The sequence below is a fragment of the Dendrobates tinctorius genome, unplaced genomic scaffold (genome assembly GCF_039654945.1).
Source record: "Dendrobates tinctorius isolate UK_male_01 unplaced genomic scaffold, ASM3965494v1 ptg000050l, whole genome shotgun sequence".
Lineage (NCBI taxonomy): Eukaryota > Metazoa > Chordata > Amphibia > Anura > Dendrobatidae > Dendrobates > Dendrobates tinctorius.
In genome coordinates this window covers 3,774,946-3,789,340 of record NW_027361718.1, presented here as the reverse complement: position 1 = coordinate 3,789,340, position 14,395 = coordinate 3,774,946, and the positions used below count along the sequence as shown (strand labels likewise).

At 46.5% G+C, this 14,395-nt stretch overlaps 1 protein-coding gene across 1 annotated transcript in view; it reads left to right on the top strand.

The window, feature by feature from the left end:
• Positions 1-1,493: 1,493 nt before the first annotated feature.
• FANCL (FA complementation group L) overlaps positions 1,494-14,395 on the top strand; it is a 68,336-nt gene continuing 55,434 nt past the window's right edge. Inside the window, exons 1-3 of the mRNA XM_073576664.1 lie at positions 1,494-1,637; positions 3,529-3,626; positions 6,461-6,557. Of these exons, the coding sequence (XP_073432765.1) occupies positions 1,509-1,637; positions 3,529-3,626; positions 6,461-6,557 (324 nt within the window). The 5' untranslated portion in view covers positions 1,494-1,508. The remainder of the gene's footprint in view (positions 1,638-3,528; positions 3,627-6,460; positions 6,558-14,395) is intronic.

Here is a 14,395-nt window from a genome sequence, read left to right as displayed (position 1 = left end):
CTCCCCCTCCCTCTCTCTCTCTCTCCCCCTCCCTCTCTCTCTCTCTCCCCCTCCCTCTCTCTCTCTCTCCCCCTCCCTCTCTCTCTCTCTCCCCCTCCCTCTCTCTCTCTCTCCCCCTCCCTCTCTCTCTCTCTCTCCCCCTCCCTCTCTCTCTCTCTCCCCCTCCCTCTCTCTCTCTCTCTCTCTCCTTTTCCAGGACGCGATTCCTTTAAATTTCCTACTTCGGCGGATCCGTCAAAACAACGGTCCGGTGGCATACGTTGGTGTCACAACGGAAACCGATCTGTTTTTATCATCTTTGGCGGATTGCAACTGATCAAAAAAATGGAAATATGAAACAGGCCGTAGCTATCCATGATCACGACCACTAGCAACTAGCTAACGGTCTATATTAATTCTTGTAAGCATGGATGCCTAAGGTCAATCAAGTAATCTTTATTACCCATTTATTAGCCTAAAAATAAACATTCAAAGTAATCGTCCCCTGTCTGCCATTAATCCATAATTATGAGGTCCCACGGTGATCGCAAACTCTGCTACATCTGGATGGCGTGGTGACATCAGTAATGTGACCGCACAGGTGAGGATTACTTTGATTTTTTTTTCTTGAAAATTATGAAATAATTAGCTAGATTCTGTGAGTGATACCATTATGGTGAAACCCAATTTATAGTTTCTTTTCTATATTTTACTACTTTAAAAAAATTGATTTTTTTTTTTTGGCTTTCATACTGTGAGAACCTTTAACTTTTTCTTTTTTTCTGAGTACGGAACTTTATGAGGGCTTGTTTTTTGCATAACGATCTGAAATTTTTATTGCTGCCATTTTTAAATACTTACAACTATTTTATCACTTATTTTATTCCATTTCTTGTAAGGCAAGTTGAACAGAAAGCAACAATTCTGGTGGCTTTTTTAACGGCATCCACCTGGGGAGGGAGGATGATGAATAATATAATTTTGTAGTACAGGTCTGTGTATATATGTGTGTCTGTGTGTGCATATCCTATGTATATACCATTTTCTGACACATAAACACTCTTTTTAAAGACTTTCTGGTCCTACCAGGGGTCTTGAGCATGTGATCCTTTAATCGCATTGATAATGCACTGAACTCCTTATGTAGAGCGGTGCGTTCTCTAACCTGTCAGTGTTTGACCGGCTCTCGGACCCCGCCACTGTATGGATGTGATAGGCTGACATGCAGCTCTGGTTACGGCTCATTGTTGCCATAGCAGCAATTAGCGCCCCATGATTACTCTTTGGGGAAAGCTGACAGAGGGAGCGGTCTCCCTCTGTCAGACTTCTCACGTGCCGCTGTCCATATTGACACCAACATGCAAAGGAGTTATAGTGCTGAGATTGGAGCAAGTGCGATGGGGTTAAATGAAAAACAAAATAAGTGTTGCTTTTTTAACACGTATAATTTGATGACATTGTGAATGATCTTTTTTTTGTATAAAGTTGGGTTATATCATAGTAGTTATCATAATGTATTCTACACAAATATGTATATTTTAGACAAATACTTTCTATGGGATCTTTATAAAAATCGTTCTTTCCACTATTTCTTCCTGAAGAGGTTACAGCACAGTCCAACTGTGAGCAGCTTTATGATGGAGTTAAAGACTATATTGGTAAGTAGCACTGATCTGTATGATTCAGCTTGGCAGGCATGTACAATACATTTCTGAATAATATCACTTATATTAATAATAGCAGTTATATTGTTTAATGCACTACTTTGACACAATAAGGAAGAGCGGGTGTTGAGAATGTTGCACATTTGACGACTTGTAGCGTCAGACCAAATTCTACCAATGATCGTTTAGGATCACACAGCGACGTGTTGCGCGAGCATGAAATCGCTGTGACAGATTACAGCGTTGGATGTAACCACTTCCTACGTTGTCACCTTTTGACGTGCAACACAAAGTCACTGCAAATGTGTTGGATTTTCTTTTGCTTTTCGCAAGTCGCTCGTGTCGCTTTCCATTTTGTCACGTGATCTTCAACTTCCCTGCAATTGACTATTTTATTTGCAGCAAAATATAGCTGTAAGGCTACTTTCACATTAGCGTTTTTTTAACGCTGCGATTCGTGCGCAATAGAAACACATGCAAAAAACGCATCATGCATTTGCTTTTTTTAGGCGCATGCGTTTTAACCAGTTTCCATGCGCCTGCCTTCCCATAGACTGTAATGAGTTATTTTGGCGCATTCCGTGGCGCCAGCGTGTGCATGCGTTTTTTGACACAGGTTGGACGGACCAAAAATGCAACAGGTTTCGTCCGGCGCGCCTAGGCGCACACTACAAAAAACCGCATGGGCACGAAAGCGCATACAAACGCGTGCAAACGCTAGACCAGGGTTTCCCAACTCCAGTCCTCAAGGCACACCAACAGATCATGTTTTCAGGATTTCCTTTGTATTGCACAGGTGAAGCAATTATCACCTGAGCAATACTAAGGAAATCCTGAAAACATGATCTGTTGGTGTGCCTTGAGGACTGGAGTTGGGAAACCCTGCGCTAGACCATGCGCCCCCATGTTAAAGATAGGGGCGCATGCGCATGGACGCCCACGATGCGCTATGCTAAAACACTCTAATGTGAAACCAGCCTAAAATAGTTGTGCTACTGCACCACGGGTACAAATCACTCAGTATTGCAGAGGTATTAGGCCTTTGAGGCTACTTTCCCTAACAGAGCAAAGCAGTGACTATCTATACTGCACACATTATTAAATAAATCTTAGACCTGATGAGATTAGTCTACTTACTTTGGAAACCCATGTCAGAATGACTGTGCAATCCTGATATTAAAATGTGCCCTTTGAGTCCCCCGATCCTGAGAGCGCGGACGAGTCCGATGTATTTAGTCTCCGCCCACCCAGCCTGACTGACAGCTGTATCTACCTGCGCAGTTTGTTTCTTAGCTCCTGAATACACGTTGTACATACGAAACCAACATAGAGCTTTTTAGATTTCCATATCTTAGGAAGTGGTATAGGCAACTTTTTCAGTAATATAGTATTTCTATCGCTCTGTTGCATCATTGTATTGCACGCCACCACTTTAGTACAATACATTGATATACTTTTTTTTTTCTCTGTATTAAAGTAATCTCCTAATCTATACAGAGACTTCAATTAAAAATAATCTTTTATACAGGGTGAGCCATTTATATGGATACACATGGGTGGGCCATTTATAAAGTTGGATCCAAAATGGCCGCCATGGTCACCACCCATCTTGAAAAGTTTCCCCCTCCCATATACTAATGTGCCACAAACAGGAAATTGATGTCACCAACCATTCCCATTTTATTTAGGTGTATCCATATAAATGGCCCACCCTGTACTTTACAGTGTACTTTTTTTTTCTTTTGGCATGAGAGGTTTTGTGCTTCTTGTGTGGCTGTATGCCTCTACAGGGGTGGACTTTGGAAACCACCAGTCTGAGATATGTCTAGAAATCCTCCATAACTGCAGAAACCGGAAACACAATCTGAACAATGTTCTATTTCAGGATGCGGCTTTGAAGAACACAAATTCCATGAACGTGTCGCCTGCTCCACAGTATTATTCCTCCCTTGTTAAGGACATCGAGAACTTAGGCTGGGATAAGTATGTCTAGAGAAACTTCTTCCTCTGTGCTAGATATACAGTATTGACCTGTTATGATTCTTTCACCTATATTATGACATACAAGAATAACAATAATTCCATCCCAACATAGGAGCGGGCAGTAGCCATACTTTACCTACAGGAATATTGGAAGACATTCGTAGCAGCAGACAGCACATGTGTAAGAGAACTTGTGGTTGTCACCCAGCACATTACATTGTTAATGGATAATTGCTATACAACCGCCCGAGCACCATCTGCTTGCTAATTTAATCCTCAGAAACGTCATTGACATCGTGTTTACAAGGGAAAATTATCATGAGAATTGTTGATCAATATCAGATATGTGGGGGTCTGAAACTCGTCACCCTCGCTGACCAGCTGTTAGAAGGTTCTCTGGCCAGAGGTACACCGTGTATAGAGCTGGAACAGCACAGCTGTGTAGTATCTATCCTCAATACTGCACTCTTAAAAAGGAATCTGTTAACAGGTTTTTACTATTTAATCTGAGCGCAAAATAATCTAGAGACAGAGACCCTCATTCCAGTGATCTGATTGCTATATTATTGATAATCTCCTGCTGATACATCGGTAATTTTATCACTAGAAGACTAGTAACCTGCTGCCATGTAGTCTTCCATATTCATGAGCTCTGTAACTCCGCCCCAGCTTTCTGCCTATGCAGAGTGTACACTAAAAGCGCCCAATCAATGGTGGGGGCGGAGCTATACAGACTTCATGAATATGGTAAACTACATGGCTGCAGAATTACTGGTCCTATAGTGATAATATCCTGATGATAAAACTGTGATTTTCTCAAAACTATGGCAAGCAGCCCTGTAAGTGACAGATTACTGGAATCAGGATCTCTGTCTCTACACCTTGCTGCTCTCAAATAAATTGGTAAAAGCCTGGTGACCGTTTCCCTTTAATAAAATTAGTCTGATAAATAAAAATCTACACCAGCTACTTTCTGGCGTACACCATAATAATGTTGTGTGGTGCGAAGCATTCTGCCCTTTTGTGCCATGCTCTGTCCACTGTAAAAGTGGCAAGATCAGCAGAGAAAATTCAAAAAGTTACAAACTATGGCTCAGAAATGGCATTTGCCATAATCTGTGACTTTTTAAAAAAAAAAACAAAAAAAAAAACAACAAATTCTGACATAATTGCAATAATAAATGTTCCTCTCTTTCTTTTCTGTAAATCTTTATCATTCTCTCTACCTTTTATCCTACTTAATATCTGATAACCTTTTCCTGACTACGAGATTTGCGATAACCTTTCCTGTGCCAAAAATCTGACAAAATGTAGAAGAAAGAAGAAACCAGGCCAGAGAACATTGTTTGGAAAAAGGTCTAAACTTACGATACCACAGCTCTGGTATAGGGCGCGCCAGAGCCTAGTGAACAATGTATTTTGCCCTCTGTAATAATTCAAATAATTTATACTTTTAAATGTTTATTAGAAACTGCAAACACGCTTTCACATTTACAATGCAAATATGTCTGTCAAAGTTTAATCTCATTTAAATTAGGTCATCTGAAACTTAATTACATTGTTCAGACTTGGGCAAACAGCGGTGAAATCTCTTGATACAGGGCATTTAGAGCAGCTGCATCCAGGCAAAATATGTAGATACCAATAGACTTAACTGCATTTATATGTTTACATCTTCAATATTGCCATGTAATTTACTGAGTGTAAACTGGTCATGTGTGTTGTGGCCGCTGCCGCCGCCGGTCATGTGTGTTGTGGCCGCTGCCGCCGCCGGTCATGTGTGTTGTGGCCGCTGCCGCCGCCGGTCATGTGTGTTGTGGCCGCTGCCGCCGCCGGTCATGTGTGTTGTGGCCGCTGCCGCCGCCGGTCATGTGTGTTGTGGCCGCTGCCGCCGCCGGTCATGTGTGTTGTGGCCGCTGCCGCCGCCGGTCATGTGTGTTGTGGCCGCTGCCGCCGCCGGTCATGTGTGTTGTGGCCGCTGCCGCCGCCGGTCATGTGTGTTCTGGACTCTGCCAGTCTTGTGTGATCTGATTCATCAAGACTCGCATTGTTCACGCCGGTGTTGATGAGGAAGTGTGTTGGAATCAGATGTATCAGACTTATACATCATAAATCAGGAGTGTCGGACGAGTGGCGCGCACCTCTGTGTGCACCTTACAACAAATTCTACTCCAATCGCTGCTGGAATAAGGTTTGTGAATTAGCAAATGCCACTGCTCATTACACCCCATTCCCTCCCTGCTCGATCCACTTTATCAGAGCTGGGCAAAAATGGCGCGAGAATGCCAGTTATCTCAAAGTTTTACCGCAGCCTCCAGTTGCGGCAAAATTTTGCGACTGTTCGAAGCTATTCATTCCAGAAGTAAAAGTTTTGATGAACCTGGCTCATAAATTGCATTAAACATATTTGCATGAAAAATCTCTTCTAAAGAAGCAATTCTAATGACCGTTTAAGGTCTAACAAAGACCCCATTCAGTGGATGCTGTGGCTTTTCACATTTAAAGGGATTAATGTAAATTCATATGCCAGTATGATGTAAGATTACAATTTAACATCTCTTCTAAAAGTCCTCTAATAGGACTATAAAAAGTGTAATTAGTGACAATAATAAAATGCAAAATGAGAAAATACGTAGAAATGGAAGAACACTCTGGAAAGTCTTATATATGTTCTTTTGAAGGACCATTCAAATTGTTTATGGAGTTATTGTCAAGAAATAGTGTGTACGTTATTTCTTTTAATAATTATGATCTATTTTTTATTGGTTTTAAAAGGAAGTAAAGCTGGGGTGTCCTTTAGATATTTCACTTTTTTTTTTCTTTTTTTTTTTTAGATTATTATTTGTAGATACTGAATTCAGTGCAATCAAATTAAAAATTGAAGATTCTTCAGGACGTGAACACGTAATCATTATGAAGCTAGGTGCCAGGGTAAGTGTCTGTACAATTGTGGCCAAAAGTATTGACACCCCTGCAATTCTGTCAGATAATACTCAGTTTCTTCCTGAAAATGATTGCAAACACAAATTCTTTGGTATTATTAACTTCATTTAATTTGTCTTAAATGAAAAAGCACAAAAGAGAATGAAGCAAAAAGCAATTTTAGACCATTCTTCTTTGGCAAACTGCTCCAGGTCCCTGATATTTGAAGGGTGCCTTCTCCTAACTGTCATTTTTAGATCTCTCCACAGGTGTTCTATGGGATTCAGGTCTGGACTCATTGCTGGCCACCTTAGAAGTCTCCAGTGCTTTCTCTCAAACAATTTTCTAGTGCTTTTTGAAGTGTGTTTTGGGTCATTGTCCTGCTGGAAGACCCATGACCTCTGAGGGAGACCCAGCTTTCTCACACTGGGCCCTACATTATGCTGCAAAATTTGTTGGTAGTCTTCAGACTTCATAATGCCATGCACAGGGTCAAGCAGTCCAGTGCCAGAGGCAGCAAAGCAACCCCAAAACATCAGGGAGCCTCCGCCATGTTTGACTGTAGGGACCGTGTTCTTTTCTTTGAATGCCTCTTTTTTTCTCCTGTAAACTCTATGTTGATGCCTTTGCCCAAAAAGCTCTACTTTTGTCTCATCTGACCAGATAACATTCTTCCAAAACGTTTTAGGCTTTTTCAGGTAAGTTTTGGCAAACTCCAGCCTGGCTTTTTTATGTCTCGGGGTAAGAAGTGGGGTCTTCCTGGGTCTCCTACCATACAGTCCCTTTTCATTCACACGCTGACGGATAGTACGGGTTGACACTGTTGTACCCTCGGACTGCAGGGCAGCTTGAACTTGTTTGGATGTTTAGTCGAGGTTCTTTATCCAACATCCGCACAATCTTCCGTTGAAATCTCTTGTCAATTTTTCTTTTCCGTCCACATCTAGGGAGGTTAGCCACAGTGCCATGGGCTTTAAACTTCTTGATGACACTGCGCACGGTAGACACAGGAACATTCAGGTCTTTGGAGATGGACTTGTAGCCTTGAGATTGCTCATGGTTCCTCACCATTTGGTTTCTCAAGTCCTCAGACAGTTCTTTGGTCTTCTTTCTTTTCTCCATGCTCAATGTGGTACACACAAGGACACAGGACAGAGCTTGAGTCAACTTTAATCCATGTCAACTGGCTGCAAGTGTGATTTAGTTATTGCCAACACCTGTTAGGTGCCACAGGTAAGTTACAGGTGCTGTTAATTACACAAATTAGAGAAGCATCACATGATTTTTCGAACACTGCCAATACTTTTGTCCACCCTCTTTTTTATGTTTGGTGTGGAATTATATCCAATTTGGCTTTAGGACAATTCTTTTTGTGTTTTTTTCATTTAAGACAAATTAAATGAAGATAATAATACCAAAGAATTTGTGTTTGCAATCATTTTCAGGAAGAAACTGAGTATTATCTGACAGAATTGCAGGGGTGTCAATACTTTTGGCCACAACTGTGTTTTGCTATTTAGCTTTCTCTTAAAGTATTTTGAAAAGGGTTGTCTAACGAACAAAGTATATTTTAATCAATAGCCGTTGAGATAATCTTATAAATGTGTCCTAGCTATGTACAGTGGGGCAAAAAAGTATTTAGTCAGTCAGCAATAGTGCAAGTTCCACCACTTAAAAAGATGAGAGGCGTCTGTAATTTACATCATAGGTAGACCTCAACTATGGGAGACAAACTGAGAAAAAAAAATCCAGAAAATCACATTGTCTGTTTTTTTTTCATTTTATTTGCATATTATGGTGGAAAATAAGTATTTGGTTAGAAACAAGCAATCAAGATTTCTGGCTCTCACAGACCTGTAACTTCTTCTTTAAGAGTCTCCTCTTTCCTCCACTCATTACCTGTAGTAATGGCACCTGTTTAAACTTGTTATCAGTATAAAAAGACACCTGTGCACACCCTCAAACAGTCTGACTCCAAACTCCACTATGGTGAAGACCAAAGAGCTGTCAAAGGACACCAGAAACAAAATTGTAGCCCTGCACCAGGCTGGGAAGACTGAATCTGCAATAGCCAACCAGCTTGGAGTGAAGAAATCAACTGTGGGAGCAATAATTAGAAAATGGAAGACATACAAGACCACTGATAATCTCCCTCGATCTGGTGCTCCACGCAAAATCCCACCCCGTGGGGTCAGAATGATCACAAGAACGGTGAGCAAAAATCCCAGAACCACGCGGGGGGACCTAGTGAATGAACTGCAGAGAGCTGGGACCAATGTAACAAGGCCTACCATAAGTAACACACTACGCCACCATGGACTCAGATCCTGCAGTGCCAGACGTGTCCCACTGCTTAAGCCTGTACATGTCCGGTCCCGTCTGAAGTTTGCTAGAGAGCATTTGGATGATCCAGAGGAGTTTTGGGAGAATGTCCTATGGTCTGATGAAACCAAACTGGAACTGTTTGGTAGAAACACAACTTGTCGTGTTTGGAGGAAAAAGAATACTGAGTTGCATCCAGGGCTGTGGAGTCGGAGTCGGAGTCGGTGCTCATTACTCTGTCGCCTTATTGGGGGACACAGAACCGTGGGTGTTATGCTGCTGTCCACTAGGAGGCGACACTATGCATAATCTGAAAAAGATTAACTTTGGCTCCTCCTCTGCAGTATACACCCCTGGACGGCGTCAGCCTTCTCCAGTTTTTGCTTAGTGTCGCAAGGAGGCACACCTTTTTTTTTTTTTTTTTCTTTTTTTCCTTTCGTCGGAACAGATGAAGAAAAGTGGGTCTCCAGCGAGACTCCCGGCATGGCTCCTTCCTTGGCCCCCTTTTTAGGGGTGCCCAGTTGAAGTAGAGATGGCGGTCCCCCATGTCGCTCCTTCCCCAGTCCCTCGGGTACTGGTCCGAAGTTGAGACCCCCCCCTCCTTCCCCAACCCCCTTCAGGGTCTGGGTTGAGGTTGAGGCAAGGATGAAGACCCCCTGACGGTGACAGACGCACCCTCCCTAATCCCCCGCAGGGGGCATTAGGTTGAGACGCTGCAGGTAGGGTCGGAGTACAGACAGCATTCTGCACCAGGGACCCCAGCCCAGCTGTGGGATCCTGCTGGGGCCGGGGGAGGGTGCAGGCAGATGTGGCACAGCAGAGACAGGGCTTTCTGCGCCCCTGCCTCTGCAGCAGCAGTGGCTCCATGGCGCTCCAGGGACCCCCCACACAGGAACCGCTAGCACTGCTGCCCCCACCGCTAGCCAGTCGCCCATTCTGGGGGGGTCCGGTGCAAATCCGACCCCCTCCCGGACTACCGCGCCGCTCTGGAGCCCTCCTGGGCATCAGGCCTCTAATTTAGACCGCGGCTTCGGCCTAGCCGAAGCCGCCGCCTTTTCCCCGCCCCCCGGCCCGCCCCTGACACGCCCCCCCCGGATGACGAAAATGACACTGCAGTGTCATAGAAGGGGCGGATCGAGGCAGGAAGGGCGCGCTTTTACATGGCCCAGCGCGCCCTTTTCCAGCTCTCCGCCCCCTTCCCTCTCCACCTCAGAATCCGGTGGCCATCTTGCTGCACCTGGAGGAAGGCAGCACAGAGTCTCCGGGGGGCACAGGACATGGGGCTTATCAGCGCTGGACCTAAGGGGAGCACCGGTGGGGTAAGATCACAGCTGGGTCCTTGGTACTCAGCTGTGAATTCCTATAACCTATAGCGCTCTCCTACTCCTTTTTCCTCTGCGTAGATTCCCCTGTAGGGTCTCTATTAATCAGCCTAGGTACTATGTCGGGCTCAAAGAAAAGAACCAGGCAAGACTGCTTTTATGCAGTCTGCACTCTCCCCAGCGGCAGCACGTATCCGCACTGCCGGGACTGTACCCAAAAAAAAAAAAACGGAGCAGAACCCCAAGAAGTCCCTACCAACGCTTCTGCGACCGCTACTGCGCTGGAATGGGCAACTCAGATGTCGCAGTCTATGACACAGTCTATAGATAACCTGACGTCCACATTACTGCAGGCTCTGCAGGGTCATGTCTCGGCTATGAACGTTACCCAGCAAAGGGACGTCCGGTCTCATGATCAGGGCGCTTCCGACAGTTCGAGGCGTAAGCGGACCCACAGGTCGCGTTCAGCTGTGTCCTCACATAGCAATAGGTCTTCCCCCTCCAGGGAAAGACACAGTGGCCTCAGGTCACCGAGGCCGTCCCCTGATAGAGAAGGACAATGCGGATCTCCACAATGATCCCAGACTACGGGAAACCTCCGCTCTAGTTCGCCCGCTAGGGAGCTCCTTAGCGATGCGCAGGACTCAGAGGGCATATGTGACTCCAATTCAGATAACGAAACAGAGAACGCTTTGCTCCCTAGTCCCCCTAGCAATACTGCGATAGTTGAGGATATCGTCTCTTCCATCCTTCGGGTGCTGGACATTTCAGATCCAACCCCGGAAGCACCAGAACACAACATTTCCTTTGAAAGTGTTCAGAAACCATCGAAGGTCTTCCCTAATCACCCGGAATTCCAAAAAATCCTTTCTAAGCATTTTTCGCAGCCTGAGAAAAAATTCGCCAATCGCAAGTATTTGGAAGCAAAATATCCCTTTCCACAGAAAGACACCAAGGATTGGACAGATCCGCCTGAAGTGGACCCTCCAGTCTCTGGGCTGGCAGCACAAACGCTTCTCTCGCTGCCGGACAGATCAACCCTCAAGGACACAGCAGACAGACAAGTCGAACGCATGGCTCGTTCAATCTTTGAAGCGGCAGGTGCCTCTTTGGCTCCCGCATTTGCTTTAGTCTGGGCAGCCAAGGCCATCATGGCTTGGGCTGCTCTATTGCAAAAGGGCCTTCAAGCTTCAAATCCTCAGATGGCGGACAAGGCGGTGCAAATTGCAGTGGTGGCAGATTACATGGTCCTTGCAGCGTTGGACTCTGCAAGAGGAATAGCGGGAATAGCATCAAACGCCATTACAATCCGGCGTATTCTCTGGCTAAGAGAATGGAAAGCGGATGCGGCCTCAAAAAAGTCCCTAACAAATCTCCCGTACTTCAGTGGCCGTCTTTTCGGTGAAAAGCTGGATACAATGATATCCAATGCTACCGGGGGCAAAAGTACTTCCCTCCCTCAACTAAGACCAAAACGCACGTTTAAAAGGCGTAATCAATCTCGTTTCCGATCCTTTCGGAATTCTTCGGGCTGGTCCGTCTCACGCCCAGCACAAAACCGTAATCGTTCCCCCCGCAGGGACAACACACGGCGGCACAGAGGCCGGACAGGAACTGGCAATCAAAGGCAAGCCAGGCAAAACCTAAAGGAGGAAAACCTCAGACTTTTCCCTCGTCCTGACTCATGCCCTCTCGAAGACACCCCACTTGTTGGCGGACGACTGCTACTCTTTCAGCAGGTCTGGCTGCCTATTACAGAAGACAAGTGGGTCAAGGAAATAGTGTCTTCAGGATACAAAATCGAGTTTACTACCAGCCCACCGCACAGGTTTTTTTTCCCATCTGTCCCTCCAAAATCCCCGCTCAAAGCTCAGGCCTTCCGTCAAGCGGTTTCTTCCCTCCTGCGAGCAGGAGTCATAGTGCCAGTCCCAGCAGAAGAGCGCTTCCGAGGGTTCTACTCCAACCTGTTCGTGGTGCTCAAGAAGGGAGGCAGCGTCCGACCCATACTAGACCTCAAGCAACTCAACAAGTACGTTCGAGTTCGTCACTTCCGCATGGAATCCCTCCGGTCAATCATTGCGTCTATGGAAAAAGGAGAATATCTTGCCTCCATAGACATACAGGACGCATACCTGCATATACCAATTGCTCCCTCCCATCAGAGGTTTCTCAGATTCGCAATCAACCAAGACCATTATCAGTTTGTGGCCCTCCCGTTCGGTCTGGCCACGGCCCCCAGAACATTTACAAAGGTCATGGCAGCTACCATGGATGTTCTGCACTCCAGAGGCATAGTAGTCGTTCCATACCTGGACGACCTTCTCATCAAGGCCTCCACCCTCAAGGACGGCGAGGTCAACGTCTCGATCACGATCGACACTCTGACGCGCCTGGGATGGTTAGTCAATTTACAGAAGTCCTCGACTACCCCGAGTCAGTCTCTGACCTTCCTGGGGATGCTATTCGACACCTCCAAGGGTCTGGTGATCCTCCCCAGGGACAAGGCACTGGCTCTCCGTCTGGGAGTTCACACACTCCTCCGCAAGTCCCCCAAATCTCTCCGGTATACCATGAGAGTACTTGGCAGGATGGCAGCAGCAATGGAGGCGGTACCATTTGCCCAGTTTCACCTCAGACCCCTTCAACTGGCCATCCTCAAGTCCTGGGACAGGAATCCGTTCTCCCTCGACAGGGAGTTCCGGTTATCAGCAAACACCAGGAGGTCCCTGCACGGGTGGCTCAAGCCAACCTCGCTTGCAAGGGGAAAATCCTTTCCGGTCAATGGAAGGTTTTGACCACCGACGCAAGCCTTATGGGTTGGGGCGCGGTGCACCTACATCACAGAGCGCAAGGCAGGTGGTCACCAAGGGAATCGACCATGCCCATCAACATCCTGGAAATTCGGGCCATCTTCCTGGCGTTGCAAGCCTTCCATCACTTGCTGGCAGACTTTCATATCAGAGTACAGTCGGACAATGCCACGGCAGTGGCATACGTGAACCATCAAGGCGGCACCCGCAGCATCCAGGCGATGACCGAAGTAAAGCGTATCCTACAGTGGGCGGAGGATGCAAGGTCGGTACTCTCCGCGGTCCACATTCCGGGCGTGGACAACTGGGAAGCCGACTATCTCAGCCGACAAGGAATGGACTCGGGGGAATGGTCTCTCCATCCCGAAGTCTTCGGTCAGATCTGTCATCGTTGGGGGACCCCGGACGTGGATCTGATGGCATCCCATCTCAATGCCAAGGTTCCCAATTTCATGGCCAGGACGCGCGATTCGCGATCGCTCGGAGCAGATGCCCTGGTTCAGGACTGGACCCAGTTCCAGCTTCTGTACATTTTTTCCACCCCTCCCCCTGATCTCCAGAGTCCTGAGGAAGATCAAACAAGAGGGTGTTCCCACCATTCTGATCGCTCCAGACTGGCCCAGGCGTACATGGTACGCCGACGTCGTGCAACTCACAGCAGACGCTCCCTGGCGTCTCCCCACACGTCCCGACCTCCTGTCACAAGGCCCGTTCTTCCACCAGAACTCAGGGGCTCTCAATTTGACGGAGTGGCCATTGAGACCTGGGTTTTGACCCAAGCATGTTTTTCACCGGACGTTGTTAAAACCATGATCAGGGCTCGAAAGCCAACTTCAGCCAGGATTTACTATCGTACCTGGAAGGTTTTTCTTCACATGGTGCGACTCTCGTGGGCAGATTCCACTTCCCTATTCTCTTCCAAAGGCCCTCGGGTTCCTTCAGTCAGGCCTGGACGCCGGGCTATCCCTGGGCTCGCTGAAGAGCCAGGTCTCAGCGCTTTCAGTGCTCTTTCAGAGGCGTATTGCTAACAAGCCGCAAGTGTAGACTTTTCTCCAAGGGGTTTCCCGATTGGTTCTCCCCTACAAACGTCCGTTGGAGACGTGGGACCTCAACCTGGTCTTGACAGCACTACAGTCACCTCCTTTTGAACCCCTTAGGGTGGTCTCACTCCGCTTTCTATCGCAGAAAGTGGTTTTCCTGGTGGCAATCACCTCGCTACGCAGGGTGTCTGAACTTTCAGCTCTTTCCTGCAGACAACCCTTCCTGGTTTTTCATCAGGACAAGGTGGTTCTCCGTACAGTACCATCCTTCCTTCCGAAGGTCGGGTCCAGCTTCCACCTCAATGAGGAAATATCACTACCGTCTCTTTGCCCGGCTCCCGTTCATAGGGTAG